The 13,463-nt window shown below is 36.6% G+C and overlaps 1 protein-coding gene across 1 annotated transcript in view; it reads left to right on the top strand.

The window, feature by feature from the left end:
- LOC143570468 (agamous-like MADS-box protein MADS2) overlaps window positions 1-12,976 on the top strand; it is a 44,885-nt gene extending 31,909 nt beyond the window's left edge. Inside the window, exons 4-7 of the mRNA XM_077056113.1 lie at window positions 12,206-12,305; window positions 12,636-12,677; window positions 12,771-12,820; window positions 12,874-12,976. Of these exons, the coding sequence (XP_076912228.1) occupies window positions 12,206-12,305; window positions 12,636-12,677; window positions 12,771-12,820; window positions 12,874-12,976 (295 nt within the window). The remainder of the gene's footprint in view (window positions 1-12,205; window positions 12,306-12,635; window positions 12,678-12,770; window positions 12,821-12,873) is intronic.
- The last annotated feature ends 487 nt before the right edge of the window (window positions 12,977-13,463 follow it).

Below are 13,463 nucleotides of genomic sequence, written 5' to 3'. Positions count from 1 at the left end.
AGGTTGAGAAAGCCGATGTGAGTGCTGAGATGGATGAGACTGAGTGGGAGGAGCAGCCTAGGTGGAAGGAAGGCTGTGCTCATTGGTTTATCAAGACCAAGAAGCCTGCTGTTCCAGCCATGTTCAAGAAAAGTTATAACATCAAAGGCTATGCTGAGGCGAAGAAGGGAATCATCTGTTGGATTTATGATGAACAGATCAAGTTGTTTGTGGTGAAGCGTTATGATGGCATTCAATACTTCAAGAGAATGTTGAGATCTCTCAATACGTTGCCGGAATGCGAGGTGAAAGATTTGGGCAGGTTGGGCCTGATAAACAGAAGTGACAACAATATGGCAAGAATGATTGATAAGATTGTGTGGAAAGAAGGCGTAAAAGAAAAGAAGTTTGAACTATTAAAGCCACAGAAGGGAAAGCTCGTGGAGGATACAGAGAGGGGATTGAGAGCAGATGGCAAGCCATGGATGGTGATGAAGTACAAGCCGATCCGATGCATCAAGGAGGTTCCAATGAAGAATATGCCTCAAGATGTGTTGAAGAATCTGAAATGGTGGTACGTTGATTGCCAGACTGCAGAAGCCGTGATGGAAGACGAAGATGAACAAGAAGTGCTGAGGGTGTATGACCCGATGCATCTTGTTAACTTATCGAAAGCTGATTTGCAAGCGTTGAACGAAAAGAAGATATTCTACATTCCTGCTTGGAAGGATGAAGCAAGGAAATATCAGCGAGTAGTCACGGTGTGTGTGAGAGAAGGAGTGCACGCATGAAGATACAGGATTACGAGACAAGAGCTGAAAGATCAAGATATGAAGCTACTGCCAAGGGGGAGTCTGTTGGTGCATAGATGTCAGTAGTTCATATGTCTAAAGTCTGTAATCGAGTCTGTGATATTGTTTATGAAATTGTTTGTTTAGAAGCGAAGTTGTTGACAAGTTCGCTTAGGCGAACTTGTTAACCAAGCGAAGTTGTTGACAAGTTCGCCTAGGCGAACTTGTTCAACGAGCGAAGTTATAGACAACTTCGCCTGAGGCGAAGTTGTCGTGTATTTAAGTAGTTTAACTGTTTACGGTTTAAAAGGTTAATCAGTTGGTCAGTTAGTGTTTTGGTTGATCGAGTTCAGTTTTACGTGAGTCTATTGACGTGAGTCTGTAAGTAACACGGTTCGGGTTATCAATATAACGTGAGTTTTGTTCGTATCGTGTGTACGTGTGTTTGTGTGATTATATTCTACGTCCGTAACGATCTACACAGGGATTCCGCACCTGTGCATATCGGGATATCTCGTGTGATCCGTCCAGGGAACCTACACCTTGTCAACTACATCTTGAAAGGAACTTGAGCTTGACGGTGCTTGAGGTGCAGCAGATGTCTTAAAAGCAGAATTAGCAGTTTGAGCAGCAGGGTGTGCTTGAGTCAAAAATGCAGTGCTTACACATGATCCAGTAGCTATTCCAGCTTGATTACGAGAACTGATATGATTACCCATTGTTAATTTTCATCCATTTCAAATAACTTGATAATGAAAGTCAAGTCAGCAAGGGAGGTAATTTACATATTGGTAGTTCTCTTGATTGTGATCACACTACTATTCCAAGCATAAGGAAGGGAGTTGAGCAGCTTGTCATTGATTTCAACTTGATCATATTCAATACCAGAACTTTTGATCTTCGTAATCAAGGTTTCAAATCTTTGAATGTGACTGGCAGTTGTTTCTCCTTGAACATAATTGAACATGTTGAATTCTCCTTTCAACATTCCCTTCCTACTGTTTCACATCTCAATGTTTCCCTCAAACTTGTTTATCAAGGCATCCCAAAGACCTTTAGCTGTGGTGTGATTCCTCAAGGTTAGAGCAATTTCACGTGAGAGGCAAACACTAAGAACACCAAAGGCCTTGTTGTCTTCATTAAACATCCTTCTATCATATCATCCTCATAAGAACTTGCCGGTTTTGGAGCTTCACCGTCGGGAGTAGTGGTTATGGGATTATGTGGACCTTGCTTAAGTGGTCTAAGAATATTATAATCTAGAATTCTGATGTAGTTCCGAAATCGCCACTTGAATTCCTCAAAATCATTATACCAATTCATCAACTTTGGAGGTTTGCGCTAGTGATTCCAGCCTCATTCTCAAAGATCATGTAATCTCTTACAACATCATTTTTAACTTCTTCCATGGGACTGGCCATTTCTTAAACAACTTGAAGATTAACAAACACAATCTGATTTTGCTAAAAAAACACAAGTACAAAGTATTCGAATAGGAGTATTCGAATACAAGGTAATTGAATGAAATGTAATCTAATGCAAACTTAATCGAATGGAGAAGCAGCTTCTGTGAAAATGTTTAAGTGTAAAGTAATCGAATGGCCAAACAATCTAATTGAATAGATGAATCTAATCGAATTATATTATGATCTAATCGAATGGTCTAATCTAATCGAATGGCACTTCGATTCGATTAGGTTTGTTATTTGATTATAAAGTAATCTGGATTCGATTTAATTACTGATTGGTTCAATTAGAATACGTTGAGACTCGATTAGAATAAAGAAACTTGATTCGATTCGATTACTTGCTGATTCGAATACAACTATACTTTAGGAAGGTACAATGTGTACTTTCCTGCCACCTCTTTCAAGATATCCTTTCCTATGTATGTCAATTCAATCAACTTTGACCCTTTATGGATCTTCACAAACACCAATATCTTAACACTTTCAAACACTACTTTTTGAAGATCTTTAACCTCTTTAACACAAATTTCTTGTACTTTCAACACACAAAGCTTGAACACTTGAAGATTATGAACTTTTTGAACACTTTGTATCTTAGAATAACCCGTAACTCACAAGAACACTTGAAAATCCGTCTTTAACACAAACAAGACCAAAACCCGAGGTTGTGACTTAAGATCTACAACCAGTAAAGCTCGAAAGCTCTGATACATTGTAGGTCTTTTGACCAGATCTAACAACACAACAACCATTACTAGTTATCTTGGATCAACCTCTACACTAGCTAGCAGAAATCACTAGTGAAGACCGTGATCTCGGATCTTGTTTGGTGCATAACTATTGCCGATAATAAGAAAGAGAAGAGAGAGTTTGTGAGTTGTGCAGATAATGTTTTTTGCAAAAGGTTATTGTGTGTATGAGTTACACACTCTATATATATTGTGTAATCTCATACACCTTCTACTCATTATATACGGACCAATGGGCTCAAATACAAATGGCCTTGGGGCCAAATATGCAAAAGAACAAGTCCAACTAGATAACAAATACATAAAAGAAACGTCAATAGAAATACAAAAGACTTAAAAAAAATAGGCCTTACATTGAATAAAAACTAATTAAATAATAACTAAATTAGATAAGATTATTGATGTTTATAAATTATATATTTCATTATCATTAGATTTTAATTTTTTATGTGATGTATTTTAATTAATTATTTTTATTTTTGAATTATGATATAGTTTTTTAATAAATGTTCTAAAGTTGGTGTTACAAAATTCTCTAAACAAATGTTTTTTACTACTTTTTATTTTCACCTATTTTATTCTCATATGTTAAGTGAGACTAAAACCTACAGCCATTTAGTGAAAGGTTACACATCTATCTACTCATTTTAATAAAGTAAAAAAACTGTTAACAGATGTCACTTGAATATTAATTTCTAGCTAGAGTTTCCTGGTCAAACTTTTCTTCTATTTTTAATAAAAACATATTTATGACAGTGGAATCAAAACATGTCAATCAATCATTTAATCAAATAACTAATTATCAAAATTATAGGGATTAAAAATATGCAAATAATTATGTTAATATAGTCAAAATATTTATATGTTTAATGAAATAAGGTTTAGATTTTTTTATTAAATTAATTCAATACAGTTTTGAGTGTAAGAGATAAATGTTGTAAAATTCAATAAACGATATTTATGAATCTAAGATGATAAAGACTTGAAGAAAGTATGAATGATACACGGGGTTGTCATCAACCTCTTTCAAAGCTGTAATACAAAAAACATGTTTTATTCATGATAATTTTGTTAATAGGGGTGTTTTTCGGATTTGTATTTCGGGTTTCGGTTTTTCTGGTTGTGTTCTGCAGGTTTCAAAGTTTTAAATCTTGGCCCGAAACTCAACCTAAATCTCTCACGGGTCATTCGAGTTAGGGTTTTTCGAGTTGAGTTAATCGAGTTTCGAGTATCTTAAAAAATGAAAATTATTTTAAAAACTACATGTTAAAATTGAAAACACATATTCTTCTTTGCTCGTAATGTAAATGACCAAATAATAAAGCAATATAGAATGATAAAAAATTCAAAAGAAGAGTAAAACAAACTACAATCATGATCGTCTTCAGTCAGTTGTGTTTTGGTTGTTCAAATACGGTTGTCATTAGTTATAAACGTAAATTATATTTTAATAATAAGCATTAGATCTATAATATGTGGAATGACAATAGTCGATTAGGGCCATATTTTGAAGACTTTAGTGCCTATGGCTTAGCCTATATTACCTAAAAATATATTTGGCTTAATACTAAAAGTTTATTCGGGTTGACCAAAACCCATAAATCAGACCCAAGAACCAACCTGAATTACTTCGGTTCGGGTTAATCTTTTCTCGGGTTTGGGTTTTCGGTTCGGGTTAGTTTGGGTTAGGGTTCTGGTACAGTTTTTCTCAGGTTAGATTTCGGGTTTTGGGTAAAAGTGAGAGCCCCAATTTTATATATGATGTTATTTTGTATGTCATTTACAATGAAACATTTTGTCATCTTTGTTAGAATTCACTATTTCATTAAAAAATATTACAAAAATCACCATATACATCTTTTTCATTTCCGTGATTATGAAGAAATTGGGTAAGAAGACACTACGTATTCATATGAATTGACCATTAGAAAATATAATTTCCACTTATAAAACCATTTAATTTGATAAATCCAGGTTTTTTTTAAGAAAAGTCATTTAATTTGTATATTTTAATTGTATTTCTTTTAAGCATCTCATACTTGACACAGGTTCTAAAGCTAGTTAAAATATATATTAAGAGTTTTGAATACAAAAACTTTTACATATATAAACAGTAAATTTTGAAATATAAAATTAGGCTTTTCGTTTAAAGTAAAAGAACTAATTTATACATTATATTATGTATAAAAAGTATTTTTAATGAGTCGAACCGATACGTGCTAAACAACATCGCGAGCTGTATCTACTTTTATGGTTTCCAGTTTTGATAATATTTATCTTTGAATTTGATATTCCTTTATAACTTGTGTTCGTTAACTTTTTTTAAATTTTTTTCTTCTATATGTGAAGCATACCAATTACTGGTTCCGTGCAGATATTGCAACGAACTTAATCGATACAAAATTAGCACCGATACATGTTTGCGTTCAACACGGAGCCATTGCAACAAGCGGACATAACATACTTTTTTACTTTAAATATTAACACTATAACTTGTTCACTTCATTATCTTATTTATTACCATACTGAGTAATAAAATTATACACTAAGTTGAAAGTAATAATTTGTTTATAACATGTATCGATGACGTATGCGGTTACTCCATCTAAAGGCTAAAACCTCAAAACCATGAGAGCCATAATAATTTTTAACACCTTCAAAGTTTAAAATGTTACACTTTAAATAGTCAAAAACATCTACTTACTGAAAGCGACATCATTCACAAACCAAGAAATGACTTTTACTTGTGGTGTAAATGAGGCCAGCTCATTTCCAACGGATAATAAGTCTCCTTTGGCTAAGAGGGAAAGCTTCACACACGAACTGTCAAGCCATACAAGCCTAACAACCTTTCTTGTTTCTCACACTATTAAATTTAGTTTTTTAGAATAAGATCAAGATGCCAGTAAACATGAAGACTTATGATGGCACTGAAGACCCTGAAGATCACCTTCAAGTCTTTACAGGTTTCGTCGTGGTAGAGAGATGGACAAGCGTCTAAGTGTTGCCACATGTTTGTACGGACCTTTATGGGTCTGGCTCGAGTATAATTCAACAGTTTAGCAGAAATGAGCATACAATCTTTCAACAACCAAAGTCGAAGCTTCTTAGTTAATTTTTTCATATAAAAAGAAATCCTAAGGGCCCTCATTATGTATCATATCAAACAAAAAGAAAGTGAAGAGCTAAGGGCCCTCATTAAATTGTACAAGAAGGAAGGTTTGACCTATTATGACGCAATTGAAAAGATGTGTGTGGTTGGTTTCATGAATGCCACACGCTCCAAAGCATCTCATTCAAGATTTCAACAAAGATATATGTCAGATTTTGGAGGATGCCTTCGAATACGCAAAATCTTACCTAAGAGGAGGAAGAAGCCACAGACAGCCACGAGCCAAGGAAACAAAATTCAGGAAGTTGGAGAAATTACAGTCCCCCAAACGAAGGTACACTTTTCAACCATTTGCAAAGAACGGTACAAGGGCTCTGAATACAGAAGGTCTGACAGAAAGAATCGTTAAGAGGATAAAGAAAAGTTTTTCACCCTCACGGTTTTAACCGAAACACCTTAAGAGATCTTTGCCATTGTGGAGGTGAAATATAGTATCAAACCACCTCTCCCTATGCCAAGAAAAGGCGAAGGCTAGAACTCAAACATCTATTGTGAGTTCCATGAAGATAACGGTCATCACACAAACGATTGCTACCAACAAAATAAAAGAATTGAAGAAGCTATGAGATCATGAGAATTGGCCCTTATCAATGGGGTCAAAGATTAAGTTGTATCTAGCATCAAGAAGGCTCGACCCGAGGAAATAAATACAATCCATTTTATGGGTGAATGTATAAGCATGAAGCCTCGAACAAAGGCTTGTGCCAAGCAATGTATCTATTTTCCCTGTTAAAGTGAACAAACTCATCTTCACCCGGTCATTGTCAAATCCTAGGTAAGAAGACTTTTCAATGAAAGCGCCTATATGGATGATGCGGCAGTAACGAGCATTTAAGTAGCGTGGAGCAGTTAAAGCTCCAATGAACTGAAACATTGATCGAGGGTATAGTGAGTGTATGCTTATATTCGTCCTTGGGGGCAACACCTTTAATGTCTGCCTAAGGGAAGGCAACAAAGCTCGAACAAAAACTCTATCCTTCATGGTCATCGACATTCCTTCCAGCTATGTCATCATCCTACGAAGACCCAGCATCAACACCTTCAGTGTCATGGTCCCAACAGGGCATGAGATCATGAAATTCACAACCCTTAGAGGGCTGGCAACCCTTCAACCCACCAAAGACGCTTTGATGATAACTGATGAAGTCCTTGAACCCGAGGAAGAAGGCATCTTTAAACTTAGCATAAATGCCTCATATCCAGAACAAAAGATAAAGCTCAACAGAGATCTCCCAAAGGAAACCCTCGAACGCTTGAAGAGTTTACTTCGAGAGAGTGTCAATGTTTTTGCATGGTTCCTGACTGATATGACTATAATTCCTCAAAACATTTTTGATCATGAACTCAAAATAACCCCTGAAAGCGAGTGTTCAAAAGTAGCAACGCCTGGCTCTCAATCAAAGCTTGGTGGTCTGCCAAGAGGTCAAAAGGCTCATCGATGTAGGGATATTAAGGGAATTCAAGTATCAGTCATGAGCGACTAACCCGGTCATGGTAAAAAAGTCAGATCATTCATAGAGAATGTGCATTGACTTCAAAAACCTGAACAAGGCTTGCGCGAAAGACTACTACCCCTTCCAAAAATCACCTTATAGGTTGTGCTCTGACAAATATTCCATTCAAGTATTAAATGGTAGACAAAGGGTGGCACCTAGAGGTGGCAAATGGGTTGGGTTAGGTCGAAACGGGTCATGGGTCGGAACGGGTTAGGGTCGGAACGGGTTAAGGTCGAAACGGGTCACTTATAAAAAGGGTTGTTTTGGTTCGGGTCGGAACGGGGTAGGGTCAACAGGTTCGGGTTAGAACGGGTCAAGGTTGGAACGTATCAAAACGGGTTTGGTCAAACTCATTTAAGTGAATTTTCATTTCGTTTCAGCACGTAACAGCTCGTTTAAGCGATTTTTCGGTTCGTTTCAGCGCGTAACAGCTCGTTTAAGCGATGTTTCGGTTCGTTTCAGCGCGTAACAGCTCGTTTAAGCGATTTTTCGGTTCGTTTCAGCGCGTAACAGCTCGTTTAAGCGATTTTTCGGTTCGTTTCAGCGCGTAACAGCTCGTTTAAGCGATTTTTCGGTTCGTTTCAGCGCGTAACAGCTCGTTTAAGCGATTTTTCGGTTCGTTTCAGCGCGTAACAGCTCGTTTAAGCGATTTTTCGGTTCGTTTCAGCGCGTAACAGCTCGTTTAAGCGATTTTTCGGTTCGTTTCAGCACGTAACAGCTCGTTTAAGCGGTTTTTCAGTTCGTTTCAGCGCGTAACAGCTCGTTTAAGCGTTTTTTCAGTTCGTTTCAGCGCGTAACAGCTCGTTTAAGCGATGTTTCGGTTCGTTTCAGCACGTAACAGCTCGTTTAAGCGGTTTTTTAGTTCGTTTCAGCGCGTAACAGCTCGTTTAAGCGGTTTTTCAGTTCGTTTCAGCACGTAACAGCTCGTTTAAGCGGTTTTTCAGTTCGTTTCAGCGCGTAACAGCTCGTTTAAGCGGTTTTTCAGTTCGTTTCAGCGCGTAACAGCTCGTTTAAGCGTTTTTCAGTTCGTTTCAGCGCGTAACAGCTCGTTTAAGCGATTTTTCAGTTCGTTTCAGCGCGTAACAGCTCGCTTAATCGATTTTTCAGTTCGTTTCAGCGCGTAACAGCTCGTTTAAGCAATTTTTTAATTCGTTTCAGCGCGTAATTGCTTGTTTAAGCGATTTTTCAGCTCGTTTAAGTGATTTTTTAGTTCGTTTCAGCACGTAACAGCTCGTTTAAGCGATTTTTCAGTTCGTTTCAGAGCGTAACAGCTCGTTTAAGCGATTTTTCAGTTCGTTTCAGCACGTAACAGCTCGTTTAAGCAATTTTTCATTTCGTTTCAGAACGTAACAGCTCGTTTAAGCGATTTTTCAGTTCGTTTAAGCACGTAACAGCTCGTTAAACGTTTTTCAGTTCGCTTCAGCACGTAACAACTCGTTTAAGCGATTTTTCAGTTCGTTTCAGCACGTAACAACTCGATTAAGCGATTTTTCAGTTCGTTTCAGCACGTAACAGCTCGTTTAAGCGATTTTTCAGTTCATTTCAGCACTTAGCAGCTTGCTTAAGCGATTTTTCAGTTCGTTTCATCACTTAACAGCTTGTTTCAGCATGTTTTTGTTTCGTTTTTGTCGACTTTTCAATTTCGGTTAATTTGACGATTTTTTTTTGAACGAGGTTAACGGACGAAACGTTTTAGTTTTTTTACATTTTTTGTTTTTGTTTTATTTTTTGAGTTATGATTTTTTTATTAATTTTTTTTTATGATTTCTATTAAGATCAAAGTTCCTAAAAAAAATAAAAAAAAACAATAAAAAAATCATAACTCAAAATATAAACAAATAACGAAAAAAGTAAAAAAACCAAAATAATTTCGCCGTTATCCTCGTTCATCAAAAAAAAACCGAGAAATTAACCGAAACCGAAATGTCGACGAAAACGAATCAAAACCAAAATCGACCCGTCTAGTGCGAAAACTCGAAAGAAACCGAAACCCAACCCGTCTAGTGCTAAAACTCGTGTCGGCACGAAAGCTGATCCGAGCCGAAACCTAAACCGATATCGTTCCAATCTAAAACCCGTTTCAACCCGAACATGTCACTTTTCCTTAAGACACTAACCCACATCGACCCATGTTGTTAAATTTGTCAACCCATTTTGACCCATAAATAAGAATGTGAAATCCATTTTGACCCATTTAATTAATACCTATGACCCAAATCAACCCATTTGAATTGTAAAACAACCCAAATTGACCCATTTAGAATGATTTGGTCAAGGCTGCCACCCCTAGTGGCACCAAATCAAAATAAATCTCAATGGTGAAGAAAAAAAAGCCTTCCACATGGACAAAGGGGTCTTCTATTACCAAGCTTCATGAAATCCAAAGGGTTCATCTCTACGACAATGGAGAAGGTGTAAGTGAAACTAGAAGAAAATACCTATTAGCATTTTAAATTTGACAAGTGGATATGGCCTATTAGCAATGAAATAAACCCAACACATTTGTGTGAAATCGTCAATAAACAGTAAGTAACAGCTGCTACCACCATGCTCAAAACTTGCATTGGTCAACAAACATCCATATGAACCAATTCTTGTTTGCAAGTGGCTCTCCAAGATTTCATTGGAAATAAACCCCAGGTTTGTCTCCCTACAACACAACCCTCACATAAATCTATGGCTTGATATTTGGTAGACCATGCACCATAGACTTATCATGTAGGAGTTTGAGCCTGTAAAAGTGATAATGCTTATACTTCAAGTAATATAATCGGGTAGTTTCATTAATCGTCTTGATAGGCTTATTGGTTCTTGAGTTAGTTACTGATTTAGAGGCATCTAACAAAACATGTTGTTAGGTGCAACCAAGACAGTCATTAAGATTACTATTTGAACGAATCACACATCTTCCATCATCAAACAACAAAGAGTACCCTTTCTTAATTAGTTGTCATATGATTAGAACACCTTAGTTGTCCGATATCCAAAAGATTATACTTCAACTTTGGTGCAAAGTAAACATCATCAATCAATTGATATGTGTCTTTACCAGTAGATATTTACACTGTTCGTTTGCCTTCAATTGTTGGTTCCTTATTTTCTCCCAAATGAATAAATAGTTTGAATGAATCATCAAGTTTATTGAAAATATCTTCTGCACATGTCATATGATTAGAACACCTAGAATCCAAGAACTAAAGGGCATTAGGATTACCATTTGAGTGATTATTTTTCATCAATGAGAACTGACCCATAGTTTAATCAGTCATGTTCATGAGTAATCGTTGATCATCATGGCCCTCTTCTTGTGCTTCATTTTCCGTAGCCAAGTTAGCTTGAGGTTCACCAATATACCAACAATCCTTCTTTAAGTGACCAATATGGTTAAAGGGCATGAGGAGCCTTGTTTCTTTCCATACTTATTGACCTTCCATAACCCCTCATCATACTTCGACCTCCTCTTCCTCTAGTGGTTGTACTACTTGAAAGGCCTGTTCCTCATTCTCTTCCACCTTTTTAGGAGTTCTACTATTTATTCATTCTTCATGGGATTGCAAGGATCCCATGAGTTTTACCGGGGTATGTTTGAAGAGATTATGAGATACTTCTATAGAAGGTAATGCATAATTGAATTTAGGCATGAGACTACACGTACATTATCTTCTCGAAGATGGTTTGATTGACAATAATCTCCCTTCTGGCTAACGATAGTCATGACCTGTACAAAGTATTCACCAATTAATTCAACCTCTTAGATGGCCAGAATCTCAAAGTCACATCTCAAACCTAAAGTTTTATACACTTATCTTAAGAATCTCCCTCGAACTCCATCTTCAAAATTTCCCATGACTCCTTGGCTATAGATGCAGCAGCATCATAGTTAAACAACTGATCATGAACTTCTAGCTAAATAACGGCCATAACATACAACAACTAACAACAACCATACCCAGTAAATCCTACCCATAGCAAAGCAAATAATTGCCATTAATTTCATAGAAACCTTCAATTTGTTCAGGTCTTTTTCAGTTTCAACAATCCCAGTTTCCACCAGGTCCAAAGATCATGTGATCTTAGGATGCTCTTAATTCGAATGCTCCAGTACTCATACCCATCACCCTTAAAGGCATGGATTGGGGTATGGGCAGTAGGCGGCGTCTTGGTATATCTAGCCATTTGAAACTTAATCGATGATTTTCTTCACACTCTTCAGATAAGGAGGGCCGCCTGTGCTCTGATACCAAATTTATTGGTATTTCAGAACTATTGCAACTGAATAATTATAAGAAATGAAGCAAAAGCTTTGATCGTTTGAATAATAATCAGAAAAGTGCATACAACCTGAAAACTCTAAGGCCTCTTAAATAAGAAAACAAAAACCGGTTACACCTAAGGAATAGGTAAACCCTAATGACCAGGCCACAAACGACACTTATTCAAATTTAATAGTTATAAGCAAAAAATCAGGAAGAAATACACATGCGTAGTAGGAGTCTTGAATTGACTTTTAATTTGATATATGTTGAACCTTGAATGTGGCATATCACAGACGACTTTTTGGGGAGGATCTGAGCCCATTAACTCTTAAAGAACTTGAACAACTCGAGCACCAGCTTGACTCTACTTTGAGTCAAATCCGGTCCATAAGGGTATTTCAGTCTTTTCTACTGAATTGCAAAATCTAAGAGGGTGTTTCAATGTTTGTATCAAAACACATACTTAGATGGACCTTACGAATTTAAAGACCTGTAAGGAACTTTAATTTATCTAAGGGGTGTTTTTTTTATCCAACCCCCCCCCCCCCCCCAAACATAAAATTGACATAAGAAACTTTAAATTTATTTTAGGAGTGTTTTGGAGGTCTATATCACCCCTAAGATAAAATTAAAGTTTCTGTACCATAGATATTTTTTAAACCAAGAATTGGCGGATTATATGAAACTTCTCAGCATTCCTATGTTCTTATGTCTAATATGTAGACTCAGTCAATGCTGGATCAGCTTTCGGATCTTCAACGCAAGGTATATATTTATAGTTCTAGATTTTAGATCAAGGTTGTAATAAAATTGTTTAACTTATAAAACTTATGACAAATAAATGCATGAAACTTGCAGCAAAGGATGTGGCTTGAAACTAACAAGGTTTTGCAGAATACAGTAAGAAGACCGATAGATTATGTAATCAGATATAATACAAAATAACTAAAGAAAATTGAATATATGATTTACAAAACCAAGAAGGACCATCATGGTCCGGAGGAGAAATAATTCCGATCTCGTTAAAGATATCATTATTTAGTGTATTTGATGCAGCGGTATAAACAAAACGAAGATCGAATCACGTTGATTCAGTGAATACCCGTGATGAACTTCAGAACTCCCAAATCCCACCCAAAGGTCTAGGGAAAATGAAGAGAAAAACGAAATTTATTAATATTCAAGTCTAACTTTTGGAATTACATCACAAGCATATAAAAAGACTTCCAAATACGAAATGGGCCTAAAATGGGCCATGGGCCAAACACAAACCCAAAAACAAAAAGACAAAAAGTACTGAAAAAAGATAAAAAGGCCCAAAACTTCATTTAGGAGGCGTTTTTGGGCTTCGGACAGGGGCCAAGCGGTTTGCCACAATGGGCTCCTCGTCTCAAGCTTCGATTTGACTTGTAATAGGCCTGAAACGGAGCTTCGTGGGCCAAGTTATGCCCGTTTTCGTGGGCCACCTTTGGAGACACGATCATGGGCCTCCAAATATAACATGATCTGTTCGTCAATACTTGGGCCTTCATCAGTATTACTATTAAAGTT

The sequence above is a fragment of the Bidens hawaiensis genome, unplaced genomic scaffold (genome assembly GCF_021521415.1).
Source record: "Bidens hawaiensis isolate Kalapana, Puna unplaced genomic scaffold, B.hawaiensis_p1.1 tig00024989_1, whole genome shotgun sequence".
NCBI classification, from domain to species: Eukaryota; Viridiplantae; Streptophyta; class Magnoliopsida; order Asterales; family Asteraceae; genus Bidens; species Bidens hawaiensis.
Note: the sequence above shows the minus strand (reverse complement) of the source record. Positions and strands in the feature narration are given on the sequence as shown.